This window comes from Cyclopterus lumpus, chromosome 5 (assembly GCF_009769545.1).
Source record: "Cyclopterus lumpus isolate fCycLum1 chromosome 5, fCycLum1.pri, whole genome shotgun sequence".
NCBI classification, from domain to species: domain Eukaryota; kingdom Metazoa; phylum Chordata; class Actinopteri; order Perciformes; family Cyclopteridae; genus Cyclopterus; species Cyclopterus lumpus.
Window position 1 is genome coordinate 23,988,095 of NC_046970.1, and position 23,884 is coordinate 24,011,978.

Sequence of the window (23,884 nt, forward strand, 5' to 3'; positions counted from 1 at the left end):
TGCCTTGGACAATTCAGTGTAGCTCTGTGCGCTAAAGCGCCTTTAATAGCTCCAAAATGTCAGACCAGCCTTTAACTGCACATGGACCATTACCCCTAGCTACTATAGTGAAGCAAATCATTGATCCATTGAATAAACAATATCTAAAGTCGTCTTGCAGCTTCTACTGTATCCGTATACAAAGAGTCACCCATTGTTGATCGGCCTAATGTGCAAAAAAATAAAATTGTCCTGAATGTATGACGCATTTAAAAGGACTTTACAAAGCTTTGATACAAATTGAGTGAGAGATGATTGCAGAAGTTAAAGAAATTTGTTTATTCAGAAGTTTGACCAGAGGTTAACACAATAGGCCCAGATGAGATTTGCCTTTGGTTGATGGAGTCTGTTCCTCTTTGCACTAGAAAGACAAAAAAACAGCGATCACCAACTGCATGTAGTTTTAGTTGACAAAATGTTTTCCAGATGTCCCTTACCGCGCTTTCTCTGTTGTCTGTAGTTCATCTGGTGCGCAGGTTGCACACACTGGCCTCTGCATGAACCATCTGCTTGGCTGTGAGAGTCACAAATCTCTGCATCACAGTGGACAAAGATCTGTAGACGGACAGAAGGGTTTATTACACAGGGCTACTATGCGATGTGACCAATACACACACAACTCATATTTTACCTCGTCTTTCAGAACCTCTTTATCTTTCGTGAAGGTGAACATCTTCATAGAGAAGCGTTTGATGTGGGATGGGACTAAAACCCTGGCATCGCTCACAACAGGATGGAAAATTGTCACATAGCTGTCATCAGGATTCTCACAGCTGGGGAGGGGATGAAATACACATTTGAATGCTTCTTTTTAAACTATACAATAATGCTTTTTGGATTGTCACAAGTCATACCTGAAGTTGTGAGACTGCACCTAGCTTTATGCTACTCATTACCTGTCCACAATGATATCCCAGCTAGGCAGAGATGTCCGGTCTTCATCAAGTGTAGCCCAACAGCTCTCCAAGATGAGCTCCAAATTTGGGTCAGTAGATTCAACCAGCTCCACCTCAAAATACAGAGACTGCCTCAGATATTTTACAACTGGATAATCTTCTGCTTGGTAGAAGAGCGTGTACGATGAATCTGGAGGAGAAGAGTCCCATTAGAAAGGAATTGCCCAGACCGGGTACAGTCTTGCAAAACAAGGTTTTAATCAAGTCAACCTTACCCTGGGCTAGCCTCATTTGAACCATCAGCTGTCCTGAGCCGATCTCTGCGGTGGGTTCATAGAGTCTTGGATTTGCACCGAAGCCAACAGTCTGAGTCTCATTGACCACATAGTAGCAGGAAATGGTTTGTCTTGGAGAAAAGAAAATATATTGGGGTGGACCTCTAGAAAGTATATTAGGAAAAAAGATTGGAAGAGTCCCTCTACCTGTACTGAGGACCAACTGGTGACGCTCCTTTGTTGTAAGGCAAGGCAATCTCATTTTCATACAGCATGTAGTGGTCAAAGAACTTAATACAAAATAAAGACCAGCAGCATGAGAATTTTGAACTAGATAATGTGGAGATTTAAGGTGAATTAACACTTACGGTTCTTGTGGTTCCACAGGACGCAACATTGAACAAGAAATACGCAATGCGATCACCACTGAATGCCGGTTTGCAAGACTGGTCCTTTAGGGTCAGCCTACTTGGGATGATATCGGTCACAGAATCCACCTTCACAGCCGTAGCGGTCATCGTTCCATTGGGGTAGCACTCTGGAGGGTAGAGGTGGCAAGAGTGAAGAAACAGTCCTACAGTCCCATCAACTCTAAACATTAAGTCTTACTGGTTGTTGTTAAGGGGAAGTTGCAGGACAAGAAGAGATCAGCGACCACCCAGTCGTTACTGGTATGCAACAGGAAGAAGTCAACGCGGGCTCTTAGTGAATCTGAGGTTATCAGCTGTAAGACAAAGGGGAAGTTATCCAGTGCAGAAGATTCATGGTGAGATGTTATAGTGAAACATACCTCGAAGGTCGTGCCCTTGGCAGTGTACGGCAGAACGAGGCTGAAGTGTGTGCTGTTTTCTTGGAACTGGTAGTCAGCCATTTCAGGTGTCAGCTGTTGATGTCCAACCATTGCCTTGAAATTGTTGCCTTGACTCCCGTATTTCACACTGATGTAAAACTGGTTCTGGTCACAGGAGCCAGTGATGGTGGGTAGCTCTACAAAACAGACACAAGGTTGACCATTGGACTGAGCATCTTTCTGAGGCTCAGTGAGGTTGCGTTGGTGTCATTTCATATTTAAAGTAAGACACCCATGGTCTTTGGTCAGTTTGCATCCATATCACATCTCTCCTGAAGGCACCAACAAGTATAATATTTAAAAGTCTACATTTTAAAAGTACCTGGGAAATGTCATGGCAATATTGGTTACATTTCTCTCCGCACTCTGATCCCAGCAATTATGAGCTAGATACCATAAAAATATAAATATCTTACCAACATCTTGCAGAGATGCCTGCAACTCGACTGGGAGGGCAAAAGGAGTTTCTTCAGGAAGGATGATAAACCCAAAGATCAGAGAGAGGAAGTAGGTTGTAACCAAGGGTTCAGGATTCTGCAAATATAAAAAGTCATGTTACTGAGACACTTAATACAGAGCAGATAAGCTGGCACCAAGTAACATTTAGCATCTATAATTTCACTTGCATCTTTCAGGACAATATCTGCATCAAAGGGCACTAAAACAGAGATGCTCTTGGTTCCATTGGCGTAGTGGTGCTCCTGGACAGTAAAACCTCTGGCATTGCTCTCTTCAACAGTGAGCACTGTGGTGAAGAAGGTGATGTTCCTCAGCACCACATCCGGAAGAAGGGGCCCCAAGACCATGTTGAACTCTCGGGCATCTGGGACAGTATCTGAGGAATAGAACACAGGTCAATAGCCTTTCTTCCAGTAGCTTGAAGTTCTGTCGTCTACCATATAATTACTTACTTTCTTGGACGTGGAGAGCTTGAAGAATCAGAGGGGTGGTAATGGGGAACAAAACCTTGTATCTGGTATCATCATGGGCAACAGTAGACCTCCACAGTACCTCAAGCATGGGCTCCACAATGTAGGTGATGTGGTACTGGTAATCTGGGGCATGGCTCTGCAATTATTAATCACATTTTAATAAAATATGCAACAAAAGTGCCTTTCATGTCTAAGCTAGAGGACTTCCCAACCTTGTAGTGACCATCAGGCGAGCCGACTGGGATCTCAATGATGATGTGGAAATCTGTGGCGGACAGCGTGTACCCTCGTGCAGCCATCTGAGATCTATCAAGCCTCCTTCCGTTGATGCCCATGTGCATTTCTAGGATTTCAAAGCTGCCATCTACCAGTGGTGTCATACGGCGAGGTACGTGCCAAGAGATTACATTGTTGATGAAGAGGACGCCACCTGTTAATGATAACCCAACTGTTGACGCATCTGTGTGACAAACGGCAACAACGTCCACACAGATTGCTTGAGACTTGCCTGTAGGACAAGCAGCTGCCAAGTTCTCCACACCCAGACCATGCGGTGCCTTGTAGTAGGCGCTCACTCTGAAAACTTCCATGGAGACTCCATCCACCTAAGAGATGTCAGGTTTATCGTCATGCTTTTAAGGCCAAGTTTAATGCAAAACACTTGATGGGTGTGTTGCTTACTTCTTCCGAAGTAGTCTCTGCTGTATTGTAGGGGGATCGCATAACCAGACGGGTCGAGGTCGCCATGGCAGCATAGCCGACTTGTTCAGCCTCCCTCAGCACCATCGACACTGGTTCTGGGGTGTAAAATGTCAACTTCCAGATACCATGTTCTGCCCCAGAGGCCTAGAGGTAAGGGGAGAATTAATAATGTCCTCTGTTGAATTATATAAGACATGGTGCAGGTTGAAAAGCAAGTCCACCGTAACAGAATATTTACACATACATCAGGAATGATGTCGATCTCTTTAACATCTTGAGTCTGTCCCTTAACTCCAGCATCAGGAGTAGCAATGTGGTGAGACACCTACAAACAAGAAATGGTGGCTTAGTGTGTTAGAGACAAGTTGGTTGAACTATCAATGTTTAGTGACCTACTTCCATGTAGTTCCTGTCGCAGAGAATCTCTCTAGAGGCCCAGCGAGTGTAGCTGCAAGTCTGCTTCACATCATGGGTAACCACGTCTGATCCACTGGGGCCGTACATCCGGAGCCTTAAGCCAACGTTAAAGGTTTGGTCGTCCTACAAATTAAATGCATGAAACAAGCATTTGGCATTAGGAGAGTCAAGAGGTCAAACATTGGCTTTTTAAGATGGCCACTGTATAAAACGTCTCATCAGGAACAATACTCATTGGCTAAAATAAATTAATTGATGCAACAAATGTTTTTCTCAGTGGCAAATTATAATGGAATGTCATCGGATAAAATGAGCTCAAACATACTTGGTTGTCCACGTAGCAGCCCAGCAGAGACGAGTAGATTCTGGTGTTACCCCACGGGTCAGACTCCATGCTGTATCCACACTGAGCAGCCAAGTTGGGTGTCAACACAATGTGCTGGGTGCCATCTGGTGGAAAAATAAAGACAAGCATGCCAGGACACCACTCCTAGTGTTAACCAACCATGCTCATTAGCAGATTGTATACTTACTGATGGCCTCCACCTCAAGCGCATTCCCCACTGCTAGGGCCTTGTCCAATGACAGCCTCATTAGATTACCCACGCAGTCTGAATGCAAGCCACTGCCTGTTAAAAGAAACGGCTTGTGAGGAGCAGTAAACTTCCTGTAACAAAGGTAAACTAAGTTTGAATTCAGGCTTACTTGACTGTGAATTGGCCTTCATATTTGGCCTTGCTTGACCCAAGAGGATTACTGCAGCCATCAAGTTCCATAACAAACTGCAAGTAAAACACATCATTTAGAGACATTAAGTGTGCAGCTACCTGTCTTTGAAAAAAGAAAGTAAATGAACTCACATGTTCCCAAACCTCCACATCTTGCAGTCTGAGGGCAGCCAAACAAAAGAACTAGAGGAATCCAATCACTATCAGAGCTTGGCACTGAACACCAAGCACACGTGATAACAGACCAACTCTGAAGAGAAGTGACTTCCTGATCCATCGCCAGCTGTTTTATACATCAGTTAATTACATTACACATGTGAGACCATCACCAGCTGGTTCAAAAGGACCTGTAACAGGTGATCTTCCATCCTGTTTTGCCTGATGCGAGAGTTCAGTATTTTTCTTTTTTTTTAACACTTTGAGATGCCAATGTTTGCCTTCCCCAAAAACAAAACAAAAAACACAAATGAAAAAAAATAAGTATGCTCTTCTCCTTTTTTAAAAAGGCTTCAGGTTTGGGGAAATACATATATACGCCATAAACATCAATCGCATTAACATTAGTTCCATTTTTGCTCAGACAAGGGATGGAAAAAATACTCTAGTTCGTGTTCTCCTATCGGGAAAACATGTTTATTTTAATTGTTGTATTGTAGTGGCTAAGATATATATATATATTTTTTTTTTTTCTTCCTTTTTTCTTCCACAGGTCAAAGGCTGTTTAAGATGGCCACAGTATAAAACACATGTCGCCAGGAACAATACTCATTGGCTAAAATAAATCCCAGTTAAAATAAATTCAAATGGTTAGGATGAGTTCCTCACTGAGTGTTGGGGAAGACGCGTGTGTCTGAGTTTTGATCTAAACTAATCTTACACCAATGCTTGGATAAACACAGCTTGGTCAGTGGCACTCAAACCTGAAGAAAAGTGTGCACAATCCTTCCTGATAAACATTAGGCAGCATGTAAATGTTTGTTCTGTGGAATAAAGTCCACGTTGCATATACTATTCTAAAGTCGTCCTGGGTCCCTTTTCAGTTAATGGCATCTGTTGTTTCATGATAAAAAATATGTTAGTGTGAAAATTGTGTTATTTCTTACACTTCAAATCTTATTTTCACTGATCTCTTCGCCACTTTCAGTCAAGCACAAACACGCATGTACGTAAGAAATCTTCCTTATATTGGTGACATCGTCGAACAATAAATATATCACATAAGCATCTTACGATTTTTAAATATGTAAATGTGATGAGACCGTATACCCTTTACTGTTGTGATTTCAGTTACATAAGTGGCTCCAAATTTCCAGACCACATTCAAGCAGGTAGAATTAACAAAAGTGTGCTTTAAAGTTGCAAGATACGAGATTGGGAACATTTCGATTGGCTCTTGACCTGACCTGGCACCCCATTAATTCCCATAGTTGGTTTGTGTCGCATGTAGTGGAAATGTTTTATGTCAGAGTATAGAAGCTCACTCTTGTTCCAGAGGTGATGGCTAAACCAATCTCTAACCTTCCCTTCCTCTCTAAGATCCTTGAGATAGTAGTCGCAGATCAGTTGTGTGACTTTCTACATCAGAATAGTTTATTTGAGGACTTTCAGTCAGGATTTAGAAAAGAACACAGCACTGGTGAAAATGACTAATGACCTTTCTTATTGCATCAGACAAAGGACTCATCTCTGTACTTGCCTTGTTAGATCTTAGTGCTGCATTCGACACCATTGACCATGACATACTATTAGAAAAATTAGATCAGTCGATTGGCATTATAGGTACTGCACTAAGCTGGTTTAAATTCTATTCATAAGATCTATTGGTTAATGCCTGAACTCAAGGAGTTATATAATCATTAATAAACCGAGACACTACTCATATCATTGGTTTAAATACCTTTTATGATGTGATAAGACATGAGTTTACTCTTTTAATGATGGTGTTGCGTACAAGGATGTGAGGCCTCGTCATTTTCAGTTTTTTGTGGTGGAAAAAGTCAATATTTGAGTCTTGAGTTGGATCCTCAATGAACAACGTTTTCCCCGAGGCCTCGATGAGAGAGGTGTCGGCCAACTGAGACATCCTTGCATTAAATATGACTTGTGGCACAGCTGGATCACCATAATGTTCATCATCATCATCATCATCATCATCATGTTTTGTTACAGCGCTGTATTTTATAATCTGTCAGGTGAGATAACAGTGTTCATGACAACTTACATATTTACTTTTAATTTATCGCTGAACGTGGCATAATGTGCATATATCATATATAGTCATTCAACACACTTGATGTATTATAACCTTTATATATGTTATTGTGAAGCACCAGGAATATTAGTATTAAAGTACTTTACAAGAAGTGATATATTATGTACACAATTGGGTAATATTTGATTTAATATACACACAAACCTGTCTGCTTTAATTGGTACTTGATGTTAACAAGTGCAAACAGCTGCTAGAGGCAAAATGAACAACGTTTTATCCAAGTAAACACACAGCCGTTCCTTTCCTACACTGCTTCTCGCCCACGGGAGATGCGAGTGGAGAAGAACGTGGGGGGAAGAGTTGAGGACACAGGTGTTTAACAAAGGAGACACCTTTTACCTCGGAGCGACATCAGGAAATTACACATCGATAAGAACATTGTTTTGAAGTCAGCATCCGGACTGAGAGGCGAGGAGAGGAGGCGAGGAAAGGGAGTGAGGATAGACAAACTGGAAAATGAGAAATGCCTCCGGGAAAGCTTCAGTTGAGTCTCAAATATTAACTTGAAAGCCTTAAGTCCATATGTGGTGAAGGGATACAAACAACACTATTCAAAACTACTATACTTCACCATGGCCCAAAACTAAAGAGTCTCACCTCCGTGCATCATGCCTCTGACATCATTGATCACATGTTACACTTTCATCATTGCTTCACCCAGTTGTGCCCTAATAGAATCTGACTAAACTAAAGATGCACATTACACCACCTTGTTAATTGAGTAATAGGAAATCGGGAGAGAGATCGCACATCGTAATTTCCTGATGTCGCTCCGAGGTAAAAGGTGTCTCCTTTGTTAAACACCTGTGTCCTCAACTCTTCCCCCCCACGTTCTTCTCCACTCGCATCTCCCGTGGGCGAGAAGCAGTGTAGGAAAGGAACGGCTGTGTGCTTTACTTGGATAATAACCCAGTGTGGTGTATTCGCAGCTGCCTTAGGAGCTCGCTCCCAAGATACCATCTCACTAAAAAGAATGCCCTTTGACCTCTAGGAGGCAGAGTCCAGACAGGTATGGGTTAGAGGTTTGTCTCCAAATATTCTTCGCTTTCTGAGAAGATTGGCTTATAAGATACCGTTCCACATAGTTGCCTTTTGACCTGTTGGAGAGGGGTCTGTCCCTGTGCCCGAAGGGCACCTGTTAAGAGGCCTTTGTGTGACCTCGTCTGTTACTTCTTAATCTTGATATATGGTACACATTCCTGTGTCTGAAAAGTAAGTGTTTAGATTGGGGGTTCCGGAGTCACGTTAGGTATCTGTGCACGACGAAGTGCCTATATAAACTGAGCTGCCGGGACTCTCAAGTCAGAACTTCCATCTGGCCGAGAAGCTTCTCCGAGTGATCTAGACGCTCGTCCTGACCTGTGATTCCTCTCTGTAATAAACTCTATTATAACGGAAAAGAACAGTGTCCGCGGAGATTCCTTCATCCTCATTCTTCAACATCACAGCCGTTTAAAAGATACGACACCAGCAAAATGTCCGGGCTGCTTTCAGTGCGATGTGTTGCCTCTCTGAGGAAATCCAGAATGCATTTAAGAGCCACTGCTCTGGGCATCACCAGGCGAAACTACAGCAGCAACAAGGGTTCTTCAACAGAGTATTGGAGTCAAAGTGATACACCACTGATGCATCACCAGGAGAGTTTACCCAGGTAAGGATTTTGTTTCCCATTACACTAAAAGTGCATATCTATAAATGGGCCAACAAAACACACCTCAGTTTTGTTCCAATAGAAACTCTGATATGATTGTGTGTTAATTCTTCTGAAGTTGAGGCACTAACGATAAGTCAACTTAAGTATGTTAAGTGTAAATATCTGTCTGTAAATGCTGTCAAGTTGAGTCCTAATGCAATTTGAATAAAATCACTTTAAAGGTATGCCAGTGGTATTATAGTATCGTTTCAAGACTGTCGCAGTAGCTGCACATATGTTTTTTATTTTTTATTTCTTACTGTCTTTTTTTCCACTTTCCTCTCTTTTTCTTTTCTTTCACGTTTTGGTATAAACTTCGTTTCCAACTTAACTTTTTCGCAACTACAACTGGGACCGTTGTTTTTCCACGCGCTGTGCAAACTGCAGCTGTTGCCCTGGAGACAGGCCCGTGATCCCGGTGGAGCTACGGAGAAGGGCTCGGGGCTGGAGGGCGAAAACGGAGGAAATACAAACCCCCCCGGTACCGGCGATCATAACGGGGGAACGTGAGGTCCTTGGCGAACAGGACCGATGAGCTAGGCGCGCTGGTTATGACCGAGAGGATCTTCCGTGAGTGCAGCCTCTCGTGTTTCACGGAGACTTGGCTGCACGCGGATTTCCCGGACCATCAGCGCGCCTGTGCCCGGCTTCAGGACGGTTCGAGCGGACAGAGACGCTGTACTGAGCCGTGAGAGGAGAGGGGGCGGGGCTTCAGTGCATGGTGCAATCCCGACCGTGCGTGTGCGTGTGTGTGAAGGAGCGTTTCTGTAGCCCGAACATTGAACTGTTAGACACCCACAACAATATGTAGACTGCCCCACAAGGAACAATACAACTCTGGACACCCCCCCTCGGCAGGTCCGATCACGACCTGGTCCTGCTGACACCCAAGTATGTTCCTCTGGTGAAGAGGCTGCCTGAGACCACCACGACTGTGAGGAGGTGGTCTCTGGAGGCTGATGACGCCCTGCGGGACTGCTTCGAGTCAACGGGCCGGGATGTGCTGTGTGGACCACATGGGGTGGACGTCAACGGCATGACGGACTGTATCACAGAATACATCAAGTTCTGTGAACGCACCACCATCCCATCACGAACTGTGCGCTGCTTCCCCAACAACAAGCCCGGGATCACCAAGGACCTGAAGGCTCTTCTTTACAAGAAGAAAGCTGCCTTCAGGTCTGGGGACAGGGATGAGCTAAGGAGAGTCCAGCGCAACCTGAAGGTGAAGCTCAGGGAGGGCAAGGACTCCTACAGGAGGAAGCTGGAGGCCAAACTCCAGAAGGACAATACGAGGGAGGTGTGGACCGGGATGAAGCAAATCACTGGCTTCAAGGTTGGAGGGAGACAGCCAGGGGGCTTCCTGGAGAGGGCCAACGAGCTAAACTGTTTCTTCAATAGGTTTAGTTCACAGCCCCCATCCGTCTCCTCCACACGACACACCTCCCTCTCTGTCCCCCCTGCATGTTGTCTCGTGCCACACAGAGGATACATAAAAAACGGCGAAAAAAGACCTAAAAACCAAACGACAAAGAGGTTAACGAAATAAAAACATCAACCTTTTCACACTGTATGAAAATGATCTTATTTTATCTTAACATGTGAACAAGTGTTTTTAATTGTTTAGGCTACCCATACCAAAGCTGGAGGATACTGTCAGGAGGTATTTAGCTGCCCAGAGGCCTCTGTTGAACGATGACCAGTTCAGGTAAGTTTTTAAAGCAAAGAGTCAACCTTTTTATAATGGAATAATTAAAAAACGGTCAATGCTTTCTTCTCAAATCTTACCTGAAACACTAGAAGAACAGAGCGAATTGCACACGATTTCCAGAGCGGTGTAGGGAAACAGCTGCAAGAGGAACTGGTGGCTCAGGACAAAAACAAGACCCACACGAGCTACATCTCAGGTGAGTCTGACGCTTGACCCTGAAATTGAGCATCTCAAATCGATCACTAATGAATCAGTGTGATCTATTGTTTTCTTCTTCTCTTAGAACCATATTTGTACTGGTATCTTTCTTTTCGAGACTCTATGATGCTCACCAACCCATATGTGGTCTTCAACCCTGACCCGAAGACAGAGTACAATGACCAGCTTGTGCGGGCGACCAATATTGTGTGTTCAGCGGTGCGCTTCATGAAAACACTGCGAGCCGGCTTACAGGAGTCAGGGGTTTGCCACCTCAACCCGACAAAGAGTGAGACGGACGGCTTCAAAAGGGTGTTCCGCTGGGCCCCGTCTTTCAGGTCTCGCCCCATTGACTTGTCCCCGTTCTTTCGCCTCTTCAACTCCACTCGGATCCCCAAGAGGAGGGTCGATGAGCTCTTCACGGACGATAAAGCGCGACATCTCCTCGTGATGAGGAAAGGCAACATGTATGTGTTTGACAGTTTAGACGGTGACGGGAATTTGGTGACACCTGCAGAGATCCAGTCCCACTTGAGGTACATTTTGTCAGACCCGACGCCAGCAGCCCCCTTTCCTCTCGGGGTCCTGACCAGTGAGAACAGGGACGTGTGGGCCGGACTGAGGGACAAGCTAATGGCAGCTGGAAACACAGAGGACTTGCAGATTGTTGACAGCGCCCTTTTCTGTCTCAGTCTGGACGACGAAGGCATGAGGGACCGATTCCACCTCTCCGATAACATGATCCACGGCGACGGATGCAACCGGTGGTTTGACAAGTCCTTAACTTTCATCCTGACCAAAGACGGACAGGCAGCTCTCAGTTTCGACCACTCCTGGGGAGATGGCTTAGCTCTGCAAGTCTTTCAGAATGAGATCTTTGAAGAAACAACGGAGCGGCCGCTGGTACACCCGGGCTCCGCTGCTGCTGCCGCGGTGGATTCAGCCTCTGCTGTGCGCAGACTGCAGTTCAACCTGGACAGCGAGCTGGAGAACGGCATCAAAAAAGCCCAGGAGAACTTTGACTCACTCATGTCGACACTCACCATCGATGCCATGGAGTTCAAGAAAGGTGGCAAGGCACTGTTAAAGAAAAGCAAGTTGAGTCCAGATGCTGTAGCCCAGCTGGCTCTACAAATGGGTTTCCTGAGGCAGTATGGACAGACAGCAGGCGCATGCGAGACCTGCAGCACTGCAGCGTTCAGGGACGGCCGCACTGACTCCATCCGCCCAGTCACCCTGCAGACGCAACGATGTTCACACGCCTTTGTTTTCCAGCCAGGACGACACAGTGTGGAGCAACTGCAGGCCATGCTGAGTGAATGCTCGGCATATCATCGGCAGCTCATCGAAGAAGGAATTATGGGTGAGTGTAAGACATGTACATGGATTACAATATGTAATATTTGAAATATACAAAGAAGTCTTGCAGACATAGTTTTTGAGTCTGAAAATTAATTATTTTTACTTATTTCCTTTTGCCGAGGTATACAAATATATAGGTATATATTGTCTAGACTTAATGACTTCTAATATATTCTACTAAAATTCTGAAAAAAAATTAAAATGTTATAACAAAAATCATCTCAAACCACACACACATACACACAGACACACACTTCAGTCTTCTATACTAACCACTTCATCTCTCCCTAGGACAAGGTTTCGACAGTCACCTGTTTGCCCTGCATTACCTGGCCGATTCAAAGGCTGAGGCTCTGCACGGCCTGTTCACAGACCCGGCGTACGCTGCCATCGACCTCAGCATCCTCGAGTCCAGCACCCTCACCAGTCCAGCTATGGACTATGCTGTGATTTTCCTGTACGCGCCCGATGGGTTTGGTGTTACCTACAGTGTCTTAGACGACCGGATCGGCTGCACTGCGTCCAGCTACCCGACTCGAAACGGCCGTGAGTTCCTGCAGTGTGTCCACAAGTCCTTGGAGGACATTTTCACTGTCCTGGAAGGAAAGACACTCGGCTAAGAAACACGTGTTTGGTTTTATGAAACAGCGACATGTGATTACCTTCTCTGGGCAACTATGCAGAAAGTGAGATAAATATGAATATTTAATGCTCCACAAAATAAACACATGGCTCACAGACAGGTTTGTGTTTGCGTGGGTATATTAAGAAACAAATTAAAATATATATATATATATATATATAAAATCACTTCTTCTTGTGAATTACTTTTCATACAAATATTCCTGGTGCTTCACAGTAACATATATAAAGGTTATAATACATCAAGTGTGTTCAATAACTATGTATGATATATGCACATTATGCCACGTTGAGCGTTAAATTAAAAGTAAATATGTAAGTTGTCATGAACACTGTTATCTCACCTGACAGATTATAAAATACAGCGCTGTAACAAAACATGATGATGATGATGATGATGATGAACATTATGGTGATCCAGCTGTGTCACAAGTCATATTTAATGCATGGATGTCTCAGTTGGTCGACACCTCTCTCATCGAGGCCTCGGGGAAACTGACGAGCCTCACATCCTTGTTTAAATGAGTAAACTCATCTTATAGTTATAATAACCAAAAAAAACATGTTACAATCAGCATTACAGTTACAATAACAATACTCATACAGTGATCACACTTATATCGTGACTTTCTCCTATGTTTTCCTAATCCATTCTTCAGAATATTCCTTATTAATTATCATATCTTTCTTATGTATTCATTTAAAACAGACTTTCTCATTTACATGTGCAAGTATATATAAAAAACATTAAAACTAACTGTTGATAATGCAAACTAAGCCCCTAGTTGGCTTGATTTTCCTTTGAAAGCAACGAGGGAGTGAAGAGAGCCAAAAGAAAGCAAGGGAGAGTTGGCGTTACATCATGTCTGTCCTAATCTAAGGAGCCAAAGGGATTACGGGGGAGCAATGTCCCGGCATTTTAACCTGACATATTCACTGACTGCTACACTCCGTCTATCTGTCTGACACACTATCCCCCCTGTCTGACTGTAGGCAAGGCCTCATTCCTCATCTGTCATCCTGATGTAAACAGTAAACAATCTAGTCTTTACAGCGTACTTGCATAACATACGCAATTCAAGTTTATAGGAAATGAATAATTATTGGATTTAATACGATGGCAGCTGATCAATTGGTGCACCTCTTGGCTCTATCCCTCAGCACGGTCTAGGTCCTTTCTATACCTTCCACCCCTACTAGTCCTTCTAGTGTCTACACCTGTTCAGTAGAGCTTTACTGTATCTTTTGAATGATGATGAGGGAGTGAGATGTCTTGGCCACATCAGCATGGTGAATGTCTGTCTCACTTGAACTCTTGTAGGGAAAAGTGACAAAGTGTAATCACTGAACATTCAGTTTTGCACACAGAGGCTGTTCTGGAAGGTGATGCAAGTTAAAAATACAATCTTCACTTCATGGTTTCGTAACGGATCATCAACTAACAACAATGACCAGTGATTTGGAATAACATTAATTGGTGCTCAGCAACAACAAGAGGACTGGTAAGTGACAAAAAAGGACACAACCATTTTGGAAAAACTACTCCACATAGTGCAGCTTTATTTTGCTGTGAAAACGGCGTTACATGATAGTAAAATTACACAGAAGAGCGGTGTTGAAGTTTAATTTGTAAATACCTTACATCTCCATGGCCAATAAGAATCTCCATAGTTATATGTGATCTCTTCCCCCAGACCAAACACTAGCAATTAAGGCAAGTTCAAGCATCGCGTTTTCACAAGCTGCTTCTCACACTATCTCAACCACCCTTCGCTAAAGAGACACTGGAACATGCGCATCATGTGTTGAATGTGCTGTTTAATAAACACTTCGATTGCAGCAACAAATGGCTGACAACCTGCAGCCTCAAGCCAGCAGCTTGACACGTGAAACTGGGACACAGAACAAACATTTACATGCTGCCTAATGTTTATCAGGAAGGATTGTGAACACTTTTCTTCAGGTTTGAGTGCCACTGACCAAGCTGTGTTTTTCCAAGCATTGGTGTAAGATTAGTTTAGATCAAAGCTCAGACACACGCGTCTTCCCCAACACTCAGTGAGGAACTCATCCTAACCATTTGAATTTATTTTAACTGGGATTTATTTTAGCCAATGAGTATTGTTCCTGGCGACATGTGTTTTATACTGTGGCCATCTTAAACAGCCTTTGACCTGTGGAAGAAAAAAGGAAGAAAAAAAAAATATATATATATATATCTTAGCCACTACAATACAACAATTAAAATAAACATGTTGGAGAACACCAACTAGAGTATTTATTCCATCCCTTGTCTGAGCAAAAATGGAAGTAATGTTAATGCGATTGATGTTTATGGCGTATATATATGTATTTCCCCAAACCTGAAGCCTTTTTAAAAAAGGAGAAGAGCATACTTATTTTTTTTCATTTGTGTGTTTTGTTTTGTCTTTGGGGAAGGCAAACATTGGCATCTCAAAGTGTTAAAAAAATATATAAATACTGAAGTAAAACAGCCAATGTTTGAAAAAAAAGAAAATATATATATCTTAGCCACTACAAACAAATAAACATGTTTTCCTGATTGGAGAAAACCATTATTATTTATCCCATCCCTTGTCTGAACTAAAATGGAAAACTTACTTGTGTGTGTAAAAGTGAGACATTATCAGTGTGAGAGAGGCCTTTCCTTTCATCCCGTCATCCTGGTTTGAACACTGCACATTACTCTACCCACTGGACCACAACATCAGAGTGGACACAGACCTACAAGATATGAACTAATGTTAATGTGATTTAAGTTTATGGCGTATTTATATGGATTTCCCCAAACCTGAAGCCTTTTTAAAAAAGGGGAAGTGGAGCATAGTTTTTTTTTCTTCTTCGTTTGTGTTTTTTGTTTTGTTTTTGGGGAAGGCAAACATTGGGATCTCAAAGTGTTAACAGTTAGATAAATACTGAACTCTGACATCAGGCAAAACAGGATGGAAGATCACCTGTTACAGGTCCTTTTGATCCAGCTGGTGATGGTCTCACATGTGTATTGTAATTAACTGATGTATAAAACAGCTGGCGATGGATCAGGAAGCAGTCAGTCTCTTCAGAGTTGGTCTGTTATCACGTGTGCTTGGTGTTCAGTGCCAAGCTCTGATAGTGATTGGATTCCTCTAGTTCTTTTGTTTGGCTGCCCTCAGACTGCAAGATGTGGAGGTTTGGGAACATGTGAGTTCATTTACTTTCTTTTTTCAAAGACAGGTAGTTGCACACTTAATGTCTCTAAATGATGTGTTTTACTTGCAGTTTGTTATGGAACTTGATGGCTGCAGTAATCCTGTTGGGTCAAGCAAGGCCAAATATGAAGGTCAATTCACAGTCAAGTAAGCCTGAATTCAAACTTAGTTTACCATTGTTACAGGAAGTTTACTGCTCCTCACAAGCCGTTTCTTTTAACAGGCAGTGGCTTGCATTCAGACTGCGTGGGTAATCTAATGAGGCTGTCATTGGACAAGGCCCTAGCAGTGGGGAATGCGCTTGAGGTGGAGGCCATCAGTAAGTATACAATCTGCTAATGAGCATGGTTGGTTAACACTAGGAGTGGTGTCCTGTCATGCTTGTCTTTATTTTTCCACCAGATGGCACCCAGCACATTGTGTTGACACCCAACTTGGCTGCTCAGTGTGGATACAGCATGGAGTCTGACCCGTGGGGTAACACCAGAATCTACTCGTCTCTGCTGGGCTGCTACGTGGACAACCAAGTATGTTTGAGCTCATTTTATCCGATGACATTCCATTATAATTTGCCACTGAGAAAAACATTTGTTGCATCAATTAATTTATTTTAGCCAATGAGTATTGTTCCTGATGAGACGTTTTATACAGTGGCCATCTTAAAAAGCCAATGTTTGACCTCTTGACTCTCCTAATGCCAAATGCTTGTTTCATGCATTTAATTTGTAGGACGACCAAACCTTTAATGTTGGCTTAAGGCTCCGGATGTACGGCCCCAGTGGATCAGACGTGGTTACCCATGATGTGAAGCAGACTTGCAGCTACACTCGCTGGGCCTCTAGAGAGATTCTCTGCGACAGGAACTACATGGAAGTAGGTCACTAAACATTGATAGTTCAACCAACTTGTCTCTAATGCACTAAGCCACCATTTCTTGTTTGTAGGTGTCTCACCACATTGCTACACCTGATGCTGGAGCTAAGGGACAGACTCAAGATGTTAAAGAGATCGACATCATTCCTGATGTATGTGTAAATGTTCCTGTTACAGTGGACTTGCTTTTCAACCTGCACCATGTCTTATATAATTCAACAGAGGACATTATTAATTATCACCTTACCTCTAGGCCTCTGGGGCAGAACACGGTATCTGGAAGTTGACATTTTACACCCCAGAACCAGTGTCGATGGTGCTGAGGGAGGCTGAACAAGTCGGCTATGCTGCCATGGCGACCTCGACCCGTCTGGTTATGCGATCCCCCTACAATACAGCAGAGACTACTTCGGAAGAAGTAAGCAACACACCCATCAAGTGTTTTGCATTAGACTTGGCCTTAAAAGGATGACGATAAACCTGACATCTCTTAGGTGGATGGAGTCTCCATGGAACTTTTCAGAGTGAGCGCCTACTACAAGGCACCGCATGGTCTGGGTGTGGAGAACTTGGCAGCTGCTTGTCCTACAGGCAAGTCTGGAGCAATCTGTATGACATGGTTTCTGTAAGTTTGTCACACAGATGCGTCAACAGTTGGGTTATCATTAACAGGTGGCGTCCTCTTCATCAACAATGTAATCTCTTGGCACGTACCTCGCCGTATGACACCACTGGTAGATGGCAGCTTTGAAATCCGGGAAATGCACATGGGCATCAACGGAAGGAGGCTTGATAGATCTCAGATGGCTGCACGAGGGTACACGCTGTCCGCCACAGATTTCCACATCATCATTGAGATCCCAGTCGGCTCGCCTGATGGTCACTACAAGGTTGGGAAGTCCTCTAGCTTAGACATGACAGGCACTTTTGTTGCATATTTTATTAAAATGTCATAAATAATTGCAGAGCCATGCCCCAGATTACCAGTACCACATCACCTACATTGTGGAGCCCATGCTTGAGGTACTGTGGAGGACCACTGTTGCCCATGATGATACCAGATACAAGGTTTTGTTCCCCATTACCACCCCTCTTATTCCTCAAGCTCTCCACGTCCAAGAAAGTAAGTAATTATATGGTAGACAGAACTTCAGGCTAATGAAGAAAGGCTATTGACCTGTTTTCTATTCCTCAGATACTGTCCCAGATGCCCGAGAGTTCAACGTGGTCTTGGGGCCCCTTCTTCCGGATGTGGTGCTGAGGAACATCACCTTCTTCACCACAGTGCTCACTGTTGAAGAGAGCAATGCCAGAGGTTTTACCGTCCAGGAGCACCACTACACCAATGGAACCAAGAGCATCTCTGTTTTAGTGCCCTTTGATGCAGATATTGTCCTGAAAGATGCAAGTGAAATTATAGATGCTAAATGTTACTTGGTGCCAGCTTATCTGCTCTGTATTAAGTGTTTCAGTAACATTACTTTTTATATCTGCAGAATCCTGAACCCTTGGTTACAACCTACTTCCTCTCTCTGATCTTTGGGTTTATCATCCTTCCTGAAGAAACTCCTTTTGCCCTCCCAGTCGAGTTGCAGGCATCTCTGCAAGATGTTGGTAAGATATTTATCTTTTTATGGTATCTAGCTCATAATTGCTGGGATCAGAGTGGGGAGAGAAATGTAACCAATATTGCCATGACATTTCCCAGGTACTTTTAAAATGTAGACTTTTAAATATTATACTTGTTGGTGCCTTCAGGAGAGATGTGATATGGATGCAAACTGACCAAAGACCATGGGTGTCTTACTTTAAATATGAAATGACACCAACGCAACCTCACTGAGCCTCAGAAAGATGCTCAGTTCAATGGTCAACCTTGTGTCTGTTTTTTTTTTTTTTAGAGCTACCCACCATCACTGGCTCCTGTGACCAGAACCAGTTTTACATTAGTGTGAAATACGGGAGTCAAGGCAACAATTTCAAGGCAATGGTTGGACATCAACAGCTGACACCTGAAATGGCTGACTACCAGTTCCAAGAAAACAGCACACACTTCAGCCTCGTTCTGCCGTACACTGCTAAGGACACGACCTTCGAGGTATGTTTCACTATAACATCTCACCATGAATCTTCTGCACTGGATAACTTCCCTCTTTAACTTACAGCTGATAACTTCAGATTCACTAAGAGCCCGCGTTGACTTCTTCCTGTTGCATACCAGTAACGACTGGGTGCTCGCTGATCTCTTCTTGTCCTGCAACTTCCCCTTAACAACAACCAGTAAGACTTAATGTTTAAAGTTGATGGGACTGTAGGACATTTTCTTCACTCTTACCAACTCTACCCTCCAGAGTGCTACCCCAATGGAACGATGACCGCTACGGCTGTGAAGGTGGATTCTGTGACCGATATCATCCCAAGTAGGCTGACCCTAAAGGATCAGTCTTGCAAACCGGCATTCAGTGGTGATCGCATTGCGTATTTCTTGTTCAATGTTGCGTCCTGTGGAACCACAAGAACCGTAAGTGATAATTCACCTTAAATCTCTACATTATCTAGTTAAAAATTCTCATGCTTCTGGTCTTTATTTTGTATTAAGTTCTTTGACCACTACATGCTGTATGAAAATGAGATTGCCTTGCCTTACAACAAAGGAGCGTCACCAGTTGGTCCTCAGTACAGGTAGAGGGACTCTTCCAATCTTTTTTCCTAATATACTTTCTAGAGGTCCACCCCAATGTATTTTCTTTTCTCCAAGACAAACCATTTCCTGCTACTATGTGGTCAATGAGACTCAGACTGTTGGCTTCGGCGCAAATCCAAGACTCTATGAACCCACCGCAGAGATCGGCTCAGGACAGCTGATGGTTCAAATGAGGCTAGCCCAGGGTAAGGTTGACTTGATTAAAACATTGTTTTTGCAAGACTGTACCCGGTCTAGTCAATGCCTCTTTCTAATGGGATGCTTCTCCTCCAGATTCATCGTACACGCTCTTCTACCAAGCAGAAGATTATCCAGTTGTAAAATATCTGAGGCAGTCTCTGTATTTTGAGGTGGAGCTGGTTGAATCTACTGACCCAAATTTGGAGCTCATCTTGGAGAGCTGTTGGGCTACACTTGATGAAGACCGGACATCTCTGCCTAGCTGGGATATCATTGTGGACAGGTAATGAGTAGCATAAAGCTAGGTGCAGTCTCACAACTTCAGGTATGACTTGTGACAATCCATAAAGCATAATTGTATAGTTTAAAAAGAAGCATTCAAATGTGTATTTTATCCCCTCCCCAGCTGTGAGAATCCTGATGACAGCTATGTGACTATTTTCCATCCTGTTGTGAGCGACGCCAGGGTTTTAGTCCCATCCCACATCAAACGCTTCTCTATGAAGATGTTCACCTTCACTAAAGATAAAGAGGTTCTGAAAGACGAGGTAAAATATGAGTTGTGTGTATTGGTCACATCGCATAGTAGCCCTGTGTAATAAACCCTTCTGTCCGTCTACAGATCTTTGTCCACTGTGATGCAGAGATTTGTGACTCTCACAGCCAAGCAGATGGTTCATGCAGAGGCCAGTGTGTGCAACCTGCGCACCAGATGAACTACAGACAACAGAGAAAGCGCGGTAAGGGACATCTGGAAAACATTTTGTCAACTAAAACTACATGCAGTTGGTGATCGCTGTTTTTTTGTCTTTCTAGTGCAAAGAGGAACAGACTCCATCAACCAAAGGCAAATCTCATCTGGGCCTATTGTGTTAACCTCTGGTCAAACTTCTGAATAAACATTTCTTTAAAATTCTGAAATCATCTGTTCGTTCACTTTGTAAAGCTTTGAAAAGTCCTTTTGGTCTAAACCCTGCATTACATTCAGGGCAGCTATTTGTGTGGCATATTAGACAGACATTTGTTTTGGTCAGGATAACCTTTTGGCAGAACACACAATTTCATATCACTGTCATTATTCTTTCTACGAATTTCCAACTTCCTGATTTCTATGAAAACATTAGTTTTAAAACAAGTTACATGAAATGGTTTATGACTCTAAATGTAGGGTGTTCAAACATGTTATGATTTTTCTTAAGCAATCATTCAGGGTAATTGACATCACATCAGAATTGCAAAACAAAAGACATTCCGCGAATAAACAGCACAGTGTATAAATACTCAATGCAGTTTAACAGAAATAACAACTTTACTCTGGCAATGATGGCTGTCTTTATTAAAAGTAGTCATTTCATTAATCAACTGAAAACATACAATATTTATTCATATTTAAGTACCTTTTTATTACTGGAATGTTTGCTTAACCGTCCAGACCAGGAAACTCTTCCGTTACACTGCACAGGCCCAATCCCAATGTCCCCCTAAGCCATCAAACACTGAACCCTCAGGGACTTACAGACATCACCTGGTAAATGGTTGCTTTGAAATGGTGTGAATATGAATGTTATAGCACTTTGATGCAACGTATCACGTTACCATGACTACTTCAAAGAATATAGTGTACAATTGTGGGCCCACTCTTAATCCAGATGTATTGGCTAACTACAGACCAATCTCTAACCTTTCCTTCCTCTCTAAGATCCTTGAGAAAGTAGTCGCAAATCAGTTGCGCGACTTCCTACATCAATAGTTTATTTGAGGAGTTTCAGTCAGGATTTAGAAAACACCACAGCACAGAGACCGCACTGGTGAAAATTACAAATGACCTAATTGCATCAGATAAAGGACTCATCTCCGTACTGGTATTATTAGACCATAGTGCTGCGTTTGACACCATTGATCATGACATCCTATTACAGATCAGTCGATCGGCATTTCAGGTACCGCACTAAGTTGGTTTAAATCCTATTTATCAGATCGTTCTCAATTTGTATTTGTAAACGAAGCCTCAATGACCACCAACGTTAATCACGGAGTTCCACAAGGTTCTGTGCTTGGACCAATTTTATTTACCTTATATATGCTTCCTTTGGGCAATATTATCAGGAAACACTGCATAAACTTTCATTGCTATGCAGACGATACTCAATTATATCTATCGATCAAACCAGAGGAGACCAACCAGCTCGCTAAAATTCAAGAATGTCTTAAAGACATAAAAACATGGATGACCTGCAACTTCCTGATGTTAAACTCCGACAAAACTGAAGTTATTTTACTGGGCCCTGAACACCTCAGAGATCCATTATCTGGTGATGTGGTTTCTGTAGATGGCATTTCCCTGGCATCCAACACCCCTTTAAAGAATCTCGGCGTTATCTTTGACCGAGACTTGTCCTTTAACTCCCACGTTAAGCAAATCTCAAGGATTGCATTTTTTCATCTACGTAACATTTCAAAAATCAGGCACATCTTGTTTCAAAAAGATGCAGAAAAGCTGTTTCATGCGTTTGTTACTTCCAGACTAGATTACTGCAACTCCTTATTATCAGGCTGCTCTAATACGTCTCTTAAGTGCCTCCAGTTGATCCAGAATGCTGCAGCTCGTGTACTGACAAAAACTAAGAAAAGAGATCACATTACTCCTGTATTAGCTGCTCTGCACTGGCTCTCTGTAAAATCAAGAATCACATTTAAAATTCTTCTCCTCACCTACAAAGCCTTGATTGGTGATGCACCATCATATCTTAAGGAGCTTGTAGTACCATATTGCCCCACTAGAGAGCTGCACTCACTAAATGCGGGGCTACTTGTGGTTCCTAGAGTCCTAAAAAGTAGGATGGGAGCAAGAGCCTTCAGTTATCAAGCTCCTCTTTTATGGAACCAGCTTCCATTTTCAGTCCGGGAGGCAGACACAGTCACCTCATTCAAGAATAGACTTAAGACTTTCCTCTTTAATAGTGCTTATAGTTAGGGCTGAATCAGGTTTGCCCTGGTCGAGCCCCTTGATATGCTGCTATAGGCTTATAGGCTGCTGGGGGATGTTTTAGGATACACTGAGCACCTCTCTCCTCTTCTCTCTCTCCTTATGGATGAATTTACATCTCTCCATTGCACCTTATTAACTCTGCTTCCTCCCCGGAGTCTTTGTGACTTCACGTCTCATAGGGTCCATTGGACCTGGAGGTGTCTGATGCCTGGTGAGCCGGCCTCCCGCGTTGGTCCTGCTGATGCGCCCCGCCCCCTCCTCTCTACCTCCATATGTTTCATGGATTGGAGTTCCATTAATACATTGTCATATTCATGTAATGTGTTTATGTAACTTTGTAAATGCTGTTCATTCTGTACACATGACATCTATTGCTTCTGTCCATCCGGGGAGAGGGATCCTCCTCTGTTGCTCTCCTGAAGGTTTCTTCACTTTTTTCCCTGTCAAAGGTTATTTTTGGGGAGTTTTTCCTGATCCGATGTGAGGTCCTGGGACAGGGATGTCGTATGTGTACAGATTGTAAAGCCCTCTGAGGCAAATTTGTAATTTGTGAGATTGGGCTATACAAAAATAAACTGAATTGAATTGAATTGAATTGGGTATTTTATACTTTGTATTCCTTGATTTCAACGTCTTCCGGGCTCTTTCCTCATGATATGAGATGTCATTTATAATCTATTTACTTGGTATTACTCGAAATCGCTTCAATAACAAAATGTTTGCATAAATCTGTAAAAGATTCCTCTGATTTCATTAGTCTGTGTTCCATCTTAATCCTTAATGTTTGTATGTAATTTATCGGGCTGAACACCCACGTTACGCTCTACAGGACGCTTTCCTCGTTTCCCCTCTCCTCCCATGGTTTCCTTGCGTCTCCATGCATCCCTGGTGGGACTAAGACGCAAGTGAGGGAAACGGGGATGCAAGAAAGAGACTTGGGATGCAGCCTGAGCCACCTGTTCTCTGTATACATCCCTCTAACCACGTTGTACTTTTTTGTTTTGAAACAAAAGGAACAAAGTATATTCTTTCCAAATAATTACTTTTATGGTAATTGAAAACAATCGGCTAAAATAAAAAAATTTAAATCATCCTTTTATAATTTACAAGTATAAATAAAAACGTTTTCAAATACAATTCGGATAATATCTCCACACTTAGGTGCCAATAGTTGTCACAGGAGTGCCACCAGTAGGTGTCAGATGAGCTGAC

General features: G+C 43.0%; 3 protein-coding genes across 4 annotated transcripts; 2 read left to right on the forward strand and 1 right to left on the reverse strand.

The window, feature by feature from the left end:
• Positions 1–317: 317 nt before the first annotated feature.
• LOC117731114 lies at positions 318–5,089 on the reverse strand. Its single transcript, XM_034533268.1, has 21 exons — positions 4,972–5,089; positions 4,817–4,893; positions 4,645–4,740; positions 4,437–4,561; positions 4,091–4,234; positions 3,939–4,019; positions 3,674–3,838; positions 3,501–3,597; positions 3,205–3,422; positions 2,972–3,128; positions 2,687–2,895; positions 2,477–2,594; positions 2,001–2,197; positions 1,820–1,934; positions 1,579–1,748; positions 1,418–1,500; positions 1,211–1,341; positions 936–1,125; positions 671–812; positions 477–594; positions 318–400 (listed from the first exon to the last, which is right to left on the reverse strand). The coding sequence occupies exons 1-21, from the start codon at positions 4,989–4,991 to the stop codon at positions 318–320; spliced, it is 2,736 nt and encodes a 911-aa protein (XP_034389159.1). The 5' UTR covers positions 4,992–5,089.
• Positions 5,090–8,586: 3,497 nt separating this feature from the next.
• Positions 8,587–12,816, forward strand: LOC117731266 (carnitine O-palmitoyltransferase 2, mitochondrial-like). Of its 2 annotated transcripts, none has more exons than XM_034533496.1 (5): positions 8,587–8,762; positions 10,432–10,512; positions 10,605–10,711; positions 10,799–12,076; positions 12,367–12,695. In XM_034533496.1, the coding sequence occupies exons 1-5, from the start codon at positions 8,587–8,589 to the stop codon at positions 12,693–12,695; spliced, it is 1,971 nt and encodes a 656-aa protein (XP_034389387.1). The 2 variants fall into 2 exon arrangements, with proteins under 2 accessions (XP_034389387.1, XP_034389386.1); XM_034533495.1 differs by lacking the exon at positions 8,587–8,762 and adding an exon at positions 9,179–10,340 and having other exon boundaries at positions 12,367–12,816.
• Positions 12,817–15,800: 2,984 nt separating this feature from the next.
• Positions 15,801–20,604, forward strand: LOC117730924. The gene is made up of 21 exons (XM_034532987.1): positions 15,801–15,918; positions 15,997–16,073; positions 16,150–16,245; positions 16,329–16,453; positions 16,656–16,799; positions 16,871–16,951; positions 17,053–17,217; positions 17,294–17,390; positions 17,472–17,689; positions 17,766–17,922; positions 17,995–18,203; positions 18,296–18,413; positions 18,701–18,897; positions 18,965–19,079; positions 19,151–19,320; positions 19,399–19,481; positions 19,558–19,688; positions 19,777–19,966; positions 20,090–20,231; positions 20,306–20,423; positions 20,500–20,604. The coding sequence occupies exons 1-21, from the start codon at positions 15,899–15,901 to the stop codon at positions 20,580–20,582; spliced, it is 2,736 nt and encodes a 911-aa protein (XP_034388878.1). The 5' UTR covers positions 15,801–15,898; the 3' UTR covers positions 20,583–20,604.
• The last annotated feature ends 3,280 nt before the right edge of the window (positions 20,605–23,884 follow it).

Coding starts and splice junctions, on each gene's coding strand:
- LOC117731266 (XM_034533495.1), top strand. CDS start 9,841: ATGACGGACTGTATCACAGAATACATCAAGTTCTGTGAACGCACCACC. Junction 10,513..10,604: donor TTGAACGATGACCAGTTCAG/GTAAGTTTTTAA, acceptor CTGAAACACTAG/AAGAACAGAGCGAATTGCAC. Junction 10,712..10,798: donor CCACACGAGCTACATCTCAG/GTGAGTCTGACG, acceptor TTCTTCTCTTAG/AACCATATTTGTACTGGTAT.
- LOC117730924 (XM_034532987.1), top strand. CDS start 15,899: ATGTGGAGGTTTGGGAACAT. Junction 19,321..19,398: donor CCTGTGGAACCACAAGAACC/GTAAGTGATAAT, acceptor TTTTGTATTAAG/TTCTTTGACCACTACATGCT. Junction 20,232..20,305: donor AAGAGGTTCTGAAAGACGAG/GTAAAATATGAG, acceptor GTCCGTCTACAG/ATCTTTGTCCACTGTGATGC.
- LOC117731114 (XM_034533268.1), bottom strand. CDS start 4,991: ATGTGGAGGTTTGGGAACAT. Junction 4,894..4,971: donor ATGTGGAGGTTTGGGAACAT/GTGAGTTCATTT, acceptor TTTTACTTGCAG/TTTGTTATGGAACTTGATGG. Junction 1,126..1,210: donor TCAAATGAGGCTAGCCCAGG/GTAAGGTTGACT, acceptor CTTCTCCTCCAG/ATTCATCGTACACGCTCTTC.